Genomic DNA, 16,762 nt, shown 5'->3' on the forward strand with positions numbered 1-16,762 from the left:
CTAGAGGAATTTGTAAAGCCTTTCATAAGGTACAAAGCTTCAATCTTAGTAAACTAGAATTAATGAATTGACATTTTATACTTTAAGGCCCTAAGGGAAAGTTCATTTTACAGAAAGTCACTGTGTTGTATATAAAACGCAGACTTTTAAAGTATTAAGTCCTGTTCTAGTTTCATTGTGGATGGGTTTTTCCCTTTTCTCTCTCTCTTTAAATGCTGGAGACTGACCCAAAGTCTTGTGCGTTAGGCAAACGTTCTACCATGGATCTAGCTCACCAGCTAGAGTTTATTTTTAACTCACCATTGGAATCTAGTTAGAATAAGCTTATTTTGATATTACAGAAGAACTTTGTAACTACTTACAAGGTTAGTTACTGAAAATGTGTATATAATTAGTTGCATGAAAATGGCTGGTTAGATTTTAATGCCATTTTAAGAAGGAGTTTTATTTGGATGCAAAGGAAACATTTTTAACATTCCTTGTGACATTGTTTTAATCTAGTATAAAATATAAAAAATTGTTAGCGCTGATGGGAATTTTTTTTAGTTAAATAAACCATTGTTCACATGAAATCGGTCTATAAAGTAATTCACACCAAATTGTAAATAAAATATTCTTGGATGTAACTGATGTCATACATTAGTTTTCTAGCCTAGGAGAACATACTTTTTCTGTAATTCATGGAGATCAGATACAGAGCTATAACTCTGACGTGAATAGCTGTAGCTCAGTGTAAATTCAGTAGGAACTGCTGTGATTTCAGATGGACAGACAACAGTCATATTGAAAACTTGCTTCTTAAAACCAAATAATGAGAAGGGGGATAGTCAAGTTAAACCAAATTATTAGAAAACATCATTGGTAAGTTTGTCGAGGTAGATGTTTCAATAGTCAGTATGTTAAGGTGTGTGTGTCTGAGCTCAACAATTTAAAGCAAATTCTGTAAAGATTATATATGAAGCTAGAACATGGGCTTAAACATCCTGTAAACATGGGATTTTTGCTGTTTATTTTCATTTTCCTTTTCACATCAGGGTAGCAAATGTTATTTTAATTAAAAGCGCTTTTCACAGTTTGAAATAGTCTGAGCAGAATACCACAACTACTAACTTTATTAATCAGCACTTGGCTTTTTACAAAGGGCAGAAAAATTATGGTATCTTTTAAAAATCTGTCTGCATACTTTTACATGTTGTTAAAAACATGGCCATATACTATGTAGCTTTGTTTATTTTGGTGGTGAAAACACCTAATGTTTTCAAGAAACACAAGAAACACAAGAAACACATGTGATTGGCAAGAAACACATTGTATTAAATCTAATCTCAAATTGTTAATGGATACTTTTAAAGTTATTCTTCTATCCTCAAAGTACCAAGGGAAGAGGATGTATTTTAGCAATACTTTTTATGCTGATTAGACATTTCCTTTAGGTACTGTTGGTGGTTGTTTCAGAACTGAATAAGGGTGAGGTTATTGTAGGATTTATAAAAAAGACCTTAAAAACTGAAAGCTTAAGCACCGATGTTTTACAGTTGTTAAAATGACTTTTGTTATATTTATAAAGAAGAGCAAGGCGCCACAACTGAAGCAGAGTAGTATCTTTTGAGGGCTTACTTTAATATTTTCATGGTATCTCCATTTAATACTTTACAGTCTAAAGGAGATAAACAGTAATATATAATCTTTACAGAATTTAATGAAAATAATGTGGAAGTACAATATATTTTAGGAGAGAGCATAATTGCTTGAACTAAGTTGGATAAGAAAAACATTTCACTGTCAAAAGTTTTTTTTTAAATGCAAAATAAGGATTACTCTCAGACTCTTGGAATTTATAAAGGTTTTAGAAAAATGTCTGATAGTCACTGAATAAACCTGAATAATAAATATGGGATTAAAATATATACTGAAAACAGGTAAGCTGAGTGTCAAGTATATGAGTTTCATGATATTTTGGCTAGGGCTCTGGTAATAGATTACATATAGCATGTTACTTTGAAAGTAACTCTAGCAAAAGAAAATATTTTTAAGTAGATGGAATAGCCTTAGGATGTATGAGGATACTATCTAATATACTATTACATTTTTTTCACAGACATGTATTTTAGGTCCAAAAATTAGGATTACATACCCCAAGTATATATGTACATCCACAAGTATATTCATCATCCTTCATGAGATGAATAAAAAGTAATTCAAGTTATTACTGGAAATTGCTTTTCTGATATTATGAAAACTTTTTTACTTATAATTCTTACTCTTTTTCAGCTGTTCCTGGAGGTAAATTTAAAGTACTGAAGTTCTAGTGTTTTCTAGAAGTATTGTGCTATCAAATTTCATTAAGTTCTGAAGTAAAATTCCATGTAGTCAATTTAAATCTTTATATAACCTTATTGATTTATGTGACCTTATTGTTTTCACTAATCTATAAGCTTCTGTCAAAGATTTTTTTTAATAGAAGCCACATTTAGTAAACAGAAAGCATTAACTTAAAAGATTAGTTATTTCTTAATTTAAAAAATTCTAATTATTATGGCATATTTTTTAATTTTTAGAAACTTCTTTCATTCCTAACAGGAGGGAATCATAGCTTCTTTGTATTTAAAAGTAAAACTGTGTTATGGGTAAATTCTAATGTTTTAAAAGCCTATACGCCCAAAGAAATGAATGAATGAAAGGTAAAAAGAAATACTGACAGTATCAAATCTGACATGATGTAATTATGAATACTTACACGCCTTAAGATGCTATGAACAACTCTACTTCATGTATAAATGACAGAAAAGGGCCAGAAACAGATAATTTTTATGAATATTTAAGGATAGTGTCACTTTATGATAGTAACCACATACAATAAGTGGCTATAACAGGACAGACTTATGGATATTTTCTAACACCTTTTTACATCAATGTTTTAAAAAAATTGTATGTAGAGTTTGAAATGTTCTTATCAAAAGCACTTAATACAGGTAAAATACACATGAACACAAATGTAGTGAAACCAGAATAATGTGAAAACTAGAATTTACACATCCTCTCCTTAAGAAGATGGAGTTTGTTTAAATTAGAGAATATTATAAAAAAGTGGTCTGTTGCTAAGTATTTCTTATATGTACATCATGAATTTGTCTACAAATATGAAACTTCTGGAATAAAACTGAAAATCTAAACATCATAGATGTTTGTAAGTGGTTATGTATGATGATCATGCTGGTAAGACAGCCAGATGGTGGCCTGTAAGACAGTTGTTGTCTTACAGAGACAACTTTTATCTTGTTTGTTACAGCTTACAGCTCTATAGTACTTAAGTGTCTGAGTTAATAAAGGAATCATGATTTAACTCTGCATCTCCAATGTTCTGGCTACTAAGGTTTAGAAATTCTCTTAAAAAAAAAAAAAGCAAAAACATTTAACCTTAAGCATATTCCCAAACCCATTTGTTACTAGACCGCATAGGGGTCTAGTTATTTTCTATTTCTGGACAAAACAGTTCTCCAAGAGTCTGCTTAACAAAGTCAGTACAGGAAGGTGGAGTGGAAACTGAATCCTCTGCTCTGAAATCTTTTCTAGGATGAAAGTGTGGGCTTCGAGAATATCGAGGTTTCAAACCCACAGATGAAGGTTGAGAATAGCTTCTCCTCACAGAATGTAACCTTGGTTCCTATTAAGAGATTTAAAGAAAATTAGGGTTTTAACGCACTTTAAATGGCTCTCATTTTTATAATTACTTAAGGGAAAGATTTTAAAAACAAGATTAGCTGGGTCTGGATTTTTTATTTTTCTTTTTAAGAAAGCATTAAGGATCTAACCTAAGCCTTGTATGTGGTAGGCAAGCCTGGTCTACCACTGAGCTATATTCATTCCTGGCCCTGGGTCTGGATTCTGAGGAAAGTGTTCTTCAGGAAATGCTTGAAGAGTAGGTTAACTTTCTAATCTGCTGCTAGACAGGGAGGCATCCTATGGCTATAAAGAAATCACATATAAAGGATCCAAGAATTGCTATATTCAATAAGCTTTCTAAATTACATTATACTTTCTTTGGGCCATCCCTAAACTTTGGCTAAATTTATTTGTGTTTTACAAAAAATTATGTGCTTACGATATGTAAGGTTAGAATTAGATCTTAAGGATAAGAAAGCACTATAGGAGACAAATCAGCAGGTTATTAATATACTACTTAATGGTAATAGATAAACACTTTATTTTACTGTTAAGCAAATCATTCAGTGACTAAGTTTTGTTCCAAAAAAGGGACTTTTATTTGATCTATTGCAAAATATAAAGATTGGTAGAGATATCCCCTGCTTGAGGCACTCAAAATAGCAAGTTTTACTAGTCATCTTTAATGACTAGATGACTTCTTTAGAGCATCTAGGTGGAGGCAAATCCTGTTACTGAGAAATCTCATCAATTGTTTTCCCTGCTTTAAGTGAGCTGAGTTCAATATTGTGATAAAAGAAAGCCAGTAAGGAGGTAGTGACTGCCATATTGAATACAACTTTTGAAGTAGCACCGAGGCTAAAACAACTGTATTTGACTATTCTAAAAATTAGCATCTTTTGTACAATTAAGGGATATGGCTGAACTTTCTAAGATTAAGAAGCCAAACTTCTCTGCAGGGGAATTTTCTAGGTATAGTTTGAGTTATGTGCTACGGGTAGATGGAACACTATACTGATCTCCTAGAACGCTGAGCATATCTTATGAGTCAAGAAGTAACGTGCCAGTGCCAAACCAAGTAGCTGTCAGAAAAAGTCCATGAAAACAGTGAGTTATTTTTAAACTGTGATAGCAGATCTGGATGCTTTAATTGTGCAATTATAGTTAAATTAAAAATTTAGCTATAAATTAAACTTAAATTTAACTAAAATTAAAAATGCTTTAATTGTGCAAATATAGTTTATTAATAGCACTTTAAGATACTTTGTGATGTTACAGTCTTCCAACTTGAAAAGAATGTTGCAATTTCTTGTAGTAATCACAAGCTAAAGAAAGTTTATCAAAATCAGTATTATAAAAAATTTACTCCATTGACATCAGGCTATATTGTCAGGAAGTTTTTACAATTATGATAGTCATCTTTATCTTAGATCAGATTTGGGGCTGGAGAGATGGCTAGTGGTTAGAATCATGTACTTCTCTTCCAGAGGACATGGGTTCTATTCCTAGCACCTACATTAGGAGGCCCACAACCACCTGCATCTCCAACTTCCGGGATTCTTGCACTTCTGGCCTCTGTAGGTACTTGCTTGCACTCATATGCACATAACCACATACATGTGCACAAATATACACATTAAAAATAAGAAAAAGTTGAAAAAGAATTAGATCAAATTAAAAATTTTTCTTTTGAGTCTAGTCCTTATTACTAGGATGTAACAACCAGGTATGAGTAAACATTCCCCAACCAGCAGAGCTGGGGTGTAGTTCAGTGGTAGAGCTAAGAAAACAAGGCTAAGTGGAGGGGTTATACACAAATACAGATGAATGCCTACATTGTAGCTATTAGCAAGAATGGAGAGGAAAAAGGAAAAATGTTTTGATGGTGGATTCTGTTTCAGAAGCATTGAGATGTGTTATGTTCCCAAGAGTGAATGGTGAAGGCTATAGCTATCTTTTGCTGCCTGAAGGCTAAAACGTTTTCCAGGATACCCTAGAAGCTCACTCTTCTCTCCATGTGTTTCTTATATTTCTCAGAATGCTAACTTGAACAGTACTTTAAAAGTCCATTTTACTGAACAATATTAAAAGTTCTAGAGTAACTGTATTTCCACAATGGAAACTGGTTTGTATACTTAGGTTGCATGATAAAAGCTTGTTGAAACAAATTTTTGTTTCTCATGATTTATTTTCTGTTTTAAAATTTAAATATTTTTTGGCTAGACTCTCATATACTTAAGAAAGTAGAACAAATTGATTTTTACTGACTAAATGAAAGATGGTTCATAATTCTTGGGTGGAATAATGTCTCAAAAGTATTATGTTCTTTCTGGATTATTCCTTTGACCCTGCCCTATTTTTCCAAAGATTATTAACCTTCTTATAGTGATCACTTACTAATAATTTTTCCACCATTTATAGTAATGTCATATTGAGTAATTCTCTGAACCTGTATAAACTTCAATTCTTTCATAGAAAACTAAGTATGGCATGGACAAAACGGGACAGTTTGTATGAGTCCTTATAAATTATAAGGGCCTCTATAAATGTGAGGTGCTATTTTTGCCTTGAAATGGTAAAGCAAGTATGATTTTACAGTATACCATCAATAAAGTTAATTATTTACAGGAAGTATTAGGAACTAATTTTAAAGTAGATCTATCTAAATAGCAATGGTTCAGCAGATCTGAGATGATCTTGAGAGTCACCCTTAATGTCTCTTCTGAAACATTACTCATTGAGCCCTCTGAGTCAAAGCAGATCTGAATGCTAGTTTCCACAGGGTTTTAATTGCTGTGCCATCTTCACAGCCTGTTAGCAAGATTTAAGACTGAGAACTTACAGGAGCCTACCACAGAGGGCCTCTGAAAGACTCTACCCAGCAAGGTATCAAAGCAGATGCTGACAATCATAGCCAAACTTCGGGCAGAGTGCAGGGAATCTTATGAAAGAAGGGTGAGATAGAAAGACCTGGAGGGGACAAGAGCTCCACAAGGAGAACAACGGAGCCAAAAAAAATATGGGCCAAGGAGTCTTTTCTGAGACTGATACTCCAACCAAGGATCATGCATGGAGATAACCTAGAACTCCTGCATAGATGTAGCCCTGGGCAGCTCAGTCCAAGTGGGTTCCCTAGTAAGGGGAACAGAGACTATCTCTGACATGAACTCAGTGGCTGGTTCTTTAATCACCTTTCCCTGAGGGGTAAGCAGCCTTACCCAGGCCACAGAGGAAGACAATGCAGTCAGTCCTGATGAGACCTGATAGGCTAGGGTCAGAGAGAAGGGGAGGAGGACCTCCCCTATCAGTGGACTTGGGGAGAAGCATGGGAGGAGATGAGGGAGGGAGGGCGGGATTGGGAGGGGACCAGGAAGGTAGCTACAGCTGGGATACAAAGTAAATAAACTGTAATTAATAAAAAAAAATAAAAAGACTGAGAACTTAGGTTGAAGAGATGGCTCAGTGAATAAAGGTGTTTGCTGCCAATGATTCTCAGTTCAATCCCTGGTAGGAGGAGATAACTCTCGACTCCTACAGGTTGTCCTTTGTCACATGTGTACTGAAGTGTGCACTTGCTCATGTGTATTTGTACACACACACACACACACACACATACACACACACACACACAACCTCTCCTCCTGCACGGTTACTAATAACTGGTTATAAACTTTTGACTTGGTCACAGGCCCTAGGGGAGAACCTGATCCCATTATTCTGGCAAGTGGACATAGTATTAAACTGCCCTCCCACGTTATCCTTGTCGCCCTAGATTACTGCATCTCTCAGCCTTCATCAGAGAAGCTTCTTTCTTTACAAGATGGAGATGAGTGCAGAGACCTACAGTGGGTTAATGTGCACAGAGTCGGGCTCTTTCAAGTTCTCCGCTGTAGATGGGACCTCTGTACCACATCCTCTCCCCAAGAGGGAGGTGGCAGAACAACTGCAAGAGGAAGAGGCAGTGAGTGGCTTCAGTGAAACACTATTTACTGCTGAGGACCACTGCACACACAAACTCAGGGACTGTGACTGCATGCACGAAACTTTCAAAAAGTCAAGTCATCCCAAATCCCACTGAGATGCTCTTAGCACCCAGTGGCTGCTGGATGAGGTAGAGTCAGTATTCTTTAGGTATATGGCTCCTGAGAGGCTACCCATGTTCTGGTACATGGTCCTACATACATGCACATATAGGCAGCATGAAGTGCACTCAGTGGGCTTAAGAAAACAAAGCACATGAAATTGGTACTAAAAATGGTGGTTAGGATAGGAATAAAACTGGGAGGGAATGGGAGTGGATTTAATCAAGACATTATATGTATGTATGAAAAGTTCAATAAACTATGTAACAGGAAAATAAAGCTGTAAATTTCTGTTTATCAGCTCTCCATCATTTTCCTAAGGTCAAAGCATGTGCTTAAGGTTATATCCTGTTTTCAAAAGAAAGTTGTACTCAGAGCCAAGTGTTGTGGCACCCACCTTTAATCCCAGAACTCAGGAGACAGGCAGGAGAAGCTCTCTTGAGTTTGAGAGCAGCCTGGTCTACAAATGAGTTCCAGGACAGCGAGGACTGCATAGAAAGACCTTGTCTCAAAACATCAACAACTGGCTAGCTGCTCTTTCAGAGGACCAGAGTTTAATTTCCAGCAGTCACATGGCAGCTCACAATTGTCCATAACTCCAGCCTCAGGGGAATCTCATGTCCTCTTCTGACTTCTACTGGCACTAAACACAGAAGTGGTGCATATGACTAGACACAGGCAAGACACTCATACACATAAAATAACAAAATTAATAAATATAATAAAATATATAACAAAAAAAAAGATTTTAAAAAAGTTACATTTTGCTTATCAAGGGTGCGCCTTTCAGTTAGCCAATTGTCTAAGTACATGAGACCAAACTTTGACTATTCAGAATGAGGCACAGGTCCTCTTTGCTTTGGGAACAAAAGATCACTAAACGATAGCTCATGCTGCTGAGGATGTAGAGTAAGGGAGACTCATCCGTAGTTGATGGGAGTGCAGACTTGTACAGCCGTTATAGAAATCAGTACGGCAGTTTCTTGAAATTTGGGAATCGATTTACCTTAAGATCCAGCTTTACTACTCTTGGTCATGTAGGACTCTACATCCTACCTCAGAGATACCTGCTCAATCATGTTCATTCATTACTATTCTATTCATAATAGCCAGAAATTGGAAACACCTGATGTGACAATCAGCAAATGAATGGATAAAGAAAATGTGTAATTATACCATGGAATATTAAGCAGGCTGCTTAATATTAAGCAGGCTTAATCCACATTGCCACAGATGTTAGGTATATAGTAAGGGACTGTGGGAAGAACTGGGTTGCCTTCTATTGGGGAGGGACCAACAGAATAGCATAATTATGGATGGGCAGGGGGGAGATTGGAATGGGAGAATAAAATGAGGAAGGGGGAGAGGGAATACAGGTGGGACAGCTGAAATTCAGGGCCCTTTGAGGGGTTGTATGGAAACCTAATACATAAAGGCTTCCTAAAATATATGCATATATGAAGGTGATTTAAATGAAATTTCCTAATAATAGGGGAGAGAGAGCCCCAACTGGACATCTTTTGTTCTAGGATTGGGTTACATCTAATTTAGTTGTTGGCCAAAGGTGCTCCCTAGAAGCCCCACTGCCAAGGCTATCAGCTCCTCTCATAAACTGATGCTAAGGCCCTACTGCCAAAGACAGTATCTCCACAACTCACTGAATGTGGAGAAGTTGAGCTGGTGTCTGCATAGAGCCTTCACTCATACTGACTAGTGTTCAGGGCACTGGAAGGCACTCTGCACGCTACCAAAGAAGAAAGGTAAACACTAACCCAGCTATAAGCCCTTTGATCTACACTCCTCAATCTGCATGCAAATTGTGGTAGTGCAGTACGGGCACAAAGCTTGGGGGGACTACCTGCCAATCTATGATTCCCGACACTGCCTGGGTGGCCAGGAACCTAAGACTGTATAGGTGAAAGATGTAGGAGCAAAGCAACTACTATGTTCTGTTAAGGCAGTGGTTCTCAAACTGTGGGTTGCAACCTCCTTGACGGGGTTGAAGGACCTTTTTATAGGGGCCAAATATCAGGTATCCTGCATATCAGATATTTACATTACGATTCAAAACAGTAGCAAAATTACAGTAGCAACATAAATAATTTTATGGTTGAGGTCACAATAAAGAGCTGTAATAAAGGGTTTCAGCATTAGGAAGATCGAGAAGCACTGTGTTAAAGGATTGTAGTAACACAATGACTTCTAATAACATTTGTTATTAGATCTACACTCATAGATCGGTGCCTTGCTCGCCATCATCAGAGGAGCTTCCCCCTGCAGCAGATGGAAACAAAGACAGAGCCCCATATCTATACAATGTGCAGAGTGAGAGACCTTGGGACACTCAGTCCTAAATGGGATGTCTCCTGTCCATTCTCTCCCCGCACAGCTCGGGAAATCCTGCGGAAGAGGCAGAAAAAGTGTAAGAGCCAGAAGGGATGGAGGACATCAAGGAAACAAGGCCTTCCAAACACAGCAGGACCAATGCACATATGAACTCTTAGAGGCTGAGCCAGCATGCACAGGCTCTGCACAGGTAGGGACCCGATGGGGTTCCAGTGCTGAGAGGACATGGAACCAAGGTCTCATTCCTAACTTAGAAGCTATCTCCAATTGATAACAATGCACAAATGACAAATAAGTTTTCTCCAATGAGTCTCACTGTATATACAAACCACTCTTAAGGCCAGGCTTCATGCCCAACAGTAGATGGCCAAGACAAAATAAACTCAGTAGTATTTCTGGAGGGATTTTTGTCTCAAATTGCTTGTCTGGGGATTTATACAGGGCTTTTGCTTATATATTATGGTTTCTGATTTTTTGTTTTTATGGGATTTCTGTGTTTGCAAATGTTATGTCTCTGTGTCTATATCTGTTTCTTTGGATCCTTATTTTTCTGTCTATTTTGTCTTGTCCTATTCGGGTTTATTTAATTTTCTTTTATGTTATTATTAACCTAATAAGAATAACAACAACAACAATAATAATAATTTTAGATGCCTGTTTTCTAATGAGAATGAGCAAGAAAGTATGTGGATTTGCGTGTGTGGAGAGGTATGGAGATCTTGGAGAAGTTAGGGGAGGGGAACCATCATCAGAATATATTATATAAAAATATATTTTCAATAAAAAACAAAACAAAGCTCTGCTGGGTGGCCTGTTTGCTACTTACCCTTGTGTAGAAGTAAAACTTTTTCCCCTCTAAAAATGAAAACCCTGGTACCACAAGACTGTTTCATAGTTATAAACTTTCTTCATGTATAGCAAAACACACTAGGATTTCTAAGATTCATTTGGATTCATAAAATGATTCTGTAATTTCAGGTTCCTAACAGGGAAAAGGGCTTTCCTCTGAACATAAATCAGTCAGTTTAACCAGCACTTAGAATGCAAATAATGAATTAAGTTACAGAAAAGTCTAAGTCTAGTCTTTGGGGCTCAATCTGCTTTCAGACGATGGTTTGAATTTAATGTTTCATTTCTAGACCTCCCGCAGAATTCATAAGGGATTGGTTTTCGTACCCCTAGATGTAAATCAATTGGTTACTAATCAAGTCCCTTATATAAAAAGGCGTACTATTTGCATGTAATTTGCACACATCTCATACACTTAAACCTTTTCTAGATTTATAATACTTAACACAATGTGAATATTATATAAATAATTGTAATATGGTATTTTTTAGGGAATATCAAGAAAAAGCATCAGTTAATATACAGTAGAAATACAATTAAATATTCTTGATCTGCAGTTGATTGAGTTTGCACACACAAAACTCATGGATAGAAAAAGCTACAATTTGTAATATGCTCAAATACTTAAATTCCAATTTCCCTAAAAGTTGAGGTCATATCAAGTACATTTCTAGAACTTCATTTTTGAAAAGTAGTTGTTGAATGATTATTTAATTTTATTAATATGAAAAGTTAAAAACTAGACAATTTTAGTTATTTTTGCTGCTCGTGTCTTGTAATATTTATGATTAGCACATATAGTCAACACTTGGAGGTCTGTGCATGTAGGTCAGTTGGTAGACTATAATGCATGAGACCTGGGTTTGATCCTAGGCATCACATGAAATTGGGTATAGTGGAACACAGCTATAATTCCAGTATTCAGAAGATAAAGTGGAGGATCAGAAGTTCAAGGTCAACCTTAGCTATGTTCTGGGCCAACCCAGGCTATATGAGACTGTTTCAAAAACAAAAATCTAAACAAAATCCCCAATAAAACAGAAACAAAACTTTGTAACAGGGCTAAACAAACCACTACTTGACTACCACAAGGAACAGAAGTGAAAGCGGAACTTGACAAGATCTTGTCCATAGGTAAATGGCCTTGGTTTCTTTGTTTTTAAGTTTTACTTCCTTTTGAGGCTGGAGAGATGACTCAGCATTTAAAAGCAAAGACTGCTCTTCCAGAGGACCGAGGTTCAATTCCCAGTACTCACATGGCTGCACTCCACTGTCAGTAACTATAGTTTCAGGAAATGCAGTGCCCTCTTTTGGCCTCCACAAGCACAAGGCAGCCATGTGGTACACAAACACAGATGCAGGCAAGACAACCCTTCCCATAAAATAAAATTAAGTTTTATTTATATATATTGTCTTAGAGTTTCTATTGCTTTGAAGAGACACTATGACCATGGCAACTCTTATAAAGAAAAGCATTTAATTGGGGCAGGCTGACAGTTCTGAGGTTTAGTCCATTATCATCATGGCAGGAAGCATGGTGGCATACAGGTAGACATGGTGCTGGAGAAGAAGCTTAGAGTTCTGGATCTGGATCCTTAGGCAGCAGGAAGAAAGAGTGACACTGGGTTTGGCTTGGGCTTTTAAAACCTCAAAGCCCAACCCCAATGACACACTTCCTTCAACAAGCCAACTTTTGGCTTACTCCAGGAAGGCCACATCTCCTAATAGTGCCACTCTCTGAGTCTATTTGGGCCATTTTCATTCAGACCACCACATTCCACTCCCTGGCCCCCATAGGCTTATAGCCATATGATAATGCAAAATAGTCTAACTTCAAAAGTTCCCATACTCTATCACAGGTTCAACACTATTTGTAAGTCCAAAGTTTCATCTGAGACTCAAGGCAATCTCTCTCTCTCTCTTTTTCTTTAAACAAAGATGATTTTTATTGGTAAGACAGAAGCATGTCTTTCCTTTTGCAGTTTCTATTGCTGTGACAAATCATCATGACCAAAATTTTCAGGCCATCACAGCAAAAGTCAGGGCAGAAACTTGAGGTCAAACCTGGACTTAAGAGACTTCAGAGGATACCTGCTTCTTGGCTTGATTTACATGGATTGCTTACAGACACCGCAACAGAGGCTCATTTGAGATTCCTCTACCCAAATATGCTTGTGTTGAGTTGAAAAAAAGAATCTACACAGTGTTCTTTCTGTAATCCAAAGGTATTAATTTTGTGAAATCTGTAACAAAAAGTCACAAAATACCAGTTCTTACATATAGAATGCTTAAAGTAGAAATTGATGATGATGATGATGATAAATAATAAAAAATAATCCTGGCTCCAATTTTGTATTGTGAAATTAAGAAAGGAGACCACCCAAGCCAAAAAGCAAAAGCAAAACAAAACAAAACAAAACAAAACCAAAACTGAGGCCTCAGGGCCCTGCAGAGACTGATACCCCAACCAAGGACAATGCATGGAGAGGACTTAAAACCTGAGCTCAGATGCAGCCCATAGACTTAGTCTCCAAATGGGTTCCTTTTTAAGGAGAACAGGAGCTTTTTCTGGCATGAACTCAGTGGCAGGCTCTCTGATCACCTTCCCCTGGCAGGTGCAGCCTTTCCAGGCCACAGAGGAAGACAATGCAAACTATCCTGATGAGACCTGATAGGCTAGGGTCAGATAGAAGGGGAGGAAAACCACATCTATTAGTGGGCTGGGAGGAGTGTACGGGTAGAAGAGGGAAGGAGGGTGGGATTGGGAGGTACGAAGGAGGGGGACACGGCCCGGATACAAATTGAATAAACTGTAATAAAAGATAATAATAATAATGACAACAACAACAATAATAATAATAAATTTTTTAAAAAAGAAAATATGCTAGGGAAAATATGCTGGAGACAAGACTGGCAGTTTCAATTCTGCATATCCTCATTTCCTTTTTTGATCATCCCTCATCCTTAAAGACTGACTGACTATTATCTCCTTAGAACATTACCATCTGCTTATACACACTGTTGGATGCGTCATATTGTATGCTGTTGTATGTCTATAAAAGGCATTACAACTTCAAAAAAGAAAAAAATTCAATGCAATGAGATGGTTCACAGTTTTAACCCCAACACTATGATGTGAGGTCAGCTTGGGCTACACAGTAAGCTCCTGGCAGTGTAGTGTTCAAAGGGAGACACTTCAGCAACAGCAGCAACACCACCCAAACTCTGTAGTCTGGAGTTTGTAAATCGCTTTCCTTTCCTTCTTATGAACATCAATGTAGTTTTCAGCACAGTAAGTACTTGGGCACATTAGTGGTTAATAATGTTTGTAGAAAATGTTGCCTGAGGCACTAGATATGTTTCTGGTTGTCAAGGCAATCTCTTAACTGTAACCTCTATAAAAACACACACACACAAAACAAACAAACAAACAAAAAACCCTAACATATACTTCCAACATACAATGACACAGAATACATAACCATTCTAAAAGGGGGAAGAGGGAACATAGTGAGGAAATACTGGTCCAAATTAACCAAAATAGCAAACTCCAAAGTCTGCACCTCCATGTTGGATGTCAAAGCACTCTTCAGATTTCCAACTCCATTTTGTTTTAATGTCTTAAACACATTTAGTTCTCTTGGGCTGCTTCCACTCCCTGTTTGTAGCTCTCCTAAGCAAGAAACCTATGGCTCTGGCATCTCTAATATTTTGGAGCTTCCAATGAAATCCAGGCTTCACCTTCACAACATCACACAACTCTGGACCTCCATGCAGAGACATCCCTGACACATGCCTGGCCTCAGCAGCTTTTCTTAGTCTTGGAGGAAAATTCCATAACCTTTTTCTTGTATTCTCGACACTAAAGCAAGAACCATGTGGCTGAAGCTGCCAAGCTCTGCTGCTTGCTGGAGCTGGAACATGGCCCCCTTGTTCAAATCATTTTCACTAGCTCTCTGCTTTGGATGGTTTCATTCACTGTCTAAGCTTGGCTGTTCTAGAAGCTGCTCTGTAGATCAGGCTGGCCTGGAACTCAGAGACCTGCCAGCCTCTGCCCTCCAGATTGCTGGGATTAAAGGTGTATACCACCCCACTGACCCTAACCTTTTTTTTTTTTTTAAATTCCTTTTCACAGTTGGAAGTTTAGCTCTGAGGTAACCACTACTACCTTTATTCCAGTGAGCATAAGGCTCTTCCTTAATCTGTTTACACTCCCTGGTGCTCCTCTTCTCCTCAAACTATACATTTTGTATTTTTTCCTTCTCACCTTGCTCCTTTTCATTTTAGAGCTGTGTAAGCTGGCCACTAGTATCCACACAACACAGTCAACACTAGACTGTTTTGAAATCTCCTCTGCTAAAGCTGTTAATCCATAATTCTTCAATTTAACCTCAGGCAGATTTTTTGGGACAAGAACAGAAAGCAGGCATTCTTCACCAAAATATCACAGGAACAGTCTCTACGCCACATACTAATATTCTTCTCCTCTGAAACCTCTTGAGCTAGGTCCCCACAGTTCAAATAGCCCCCAGTACTATCTCCCATGCTCCTACTAGTATGGTCCATTAAGGCCCACTTAAAGTGTTCAACTGCTTTTTCTAATCCAAGGTCCCAAAGTCCACATTCCCCCCAAAAAGAAACAGTCAGGCCTATCATAGCAATACCCTAGTGCCTGGTACCAACTTCTGTTTTAGTCTAGATTTTAATTTCTGTGAAGAGATACCATGACCATGGCAACTGTTTAAAGGGAAAGCATTTAATTGGGGGCAGGAAGCATGGTGGCATGCAGGTAGACATGGTGCTGGAGAAGTAGCTTAGAGTTCTACATCTGGCTCCTCATGAAGCAGAAAGAGAGAAAGACACTGGGCCTGGCTTGAGCTTTTAAAAACCTCCAGACCACCTCCAGTAACACACTTCCTCCAACAAGGGCAGCCCTGCTCAGACAAGGCCATACCTCTTAATAGTACTACTCTTTAATAGAACCATTTTCATCAAACTATCACATATGTAAGTATGTATGTGTCCTTGTTTGTCCTTATATGTACCATGTTACATGCAGTGTCCACTAAAGCCCAGAAGATGACATAAGATTTCCTAAAACTGAACTTACAGTTGTGAGCTGCCTGATATGGTTCTGGAAACAAAATCTAATATGGACCCTCTGTAAGAGTAATGAGTGCCCTTAGCTGTTGAGCCATCTCCAACCCCATGACCCTGATTTCTATGAAGAGAATGAAAATCAAGTCACAACTGCTGCTTATCAATGATGGTGGAATAGATCTCAAGAGGAAATAAGGATTTGTAATTTTGAGTTCGCAGAATGATAGTTCAAATATGATTGATAATCATAATAAAACTTGACAACTCCCTAAGCATGATGTTCTTTCTGAGGAAATAGCATAATACACACAGCCCCATCTAGACAGATTTTAATGGCCAAGTTTGTTTCACTACAAAATAGAGCAAATTGCTTTGCAAATAACAAAGAAAATGTTCTTTTGAAATGACACTGTATAGTCAAGTTACATTCACCCCGGTATTTGGTTCCAGAGAGTAACAAAAAAAGATCAACTGGAAGATGTATATGTAAATGTTCTTTAGGAAAAATTCAGGATGTTTCTTAACCAATGTAAGCAAACATAACATGATTTAAAAAGTAATATTTAAGAAGCAAATGAATACACTGAATGGGTTGTAAAGTTTATTCTATTCCAAGTCAGAATTAAGTCTTTATTACTGTTATTATTTTAAGGATTAAGATATCTTTTCATATTGAAATTTTTTCATATAATATAGTCTGATCACTCCTCCCAGCCCCAACT

General features: G+C 37.4%; 1 protein-coding gene across 1 annotated transcript in view; it reads right to left on the minus strand.

Moving 5' to 3' along the window:
• Positions 1–3,402: 3,402 nt before the first annotated feature.
• The window catches only part of Boll (boule homolog, RNA binding protein), a 109,299-nt gene continuing 95,939 nt past the window's right edge, over positions 3,403–16,762 (minus strand). The window contains exon 11 of the mRNA XM_021642346.2: positions 3,403–3,664. Coding sequence (XP_021498021.2) covers positions 3,464–3,664 — 201 coding nt within the window. The 3' untranslated portion in view covers positions 3,403–3,463. The remainder of the gene's footprint in view (positions 3,665–16,762) is intronic.

Source organism: Meriones unguiculatus, chromosome 15 (assembly GCF_030254825.1).
Source record: "Meriones unguiculatus strain TT.TT164.6M chromosome 15, Bangor_MerUng_6.1, whole genome shotgun sequence".
NCBI lineage: Eukaryota > Metazoa > Chordata > Mammalia > Rodentia > Muridae > Meriones > Meriones unguiculatus.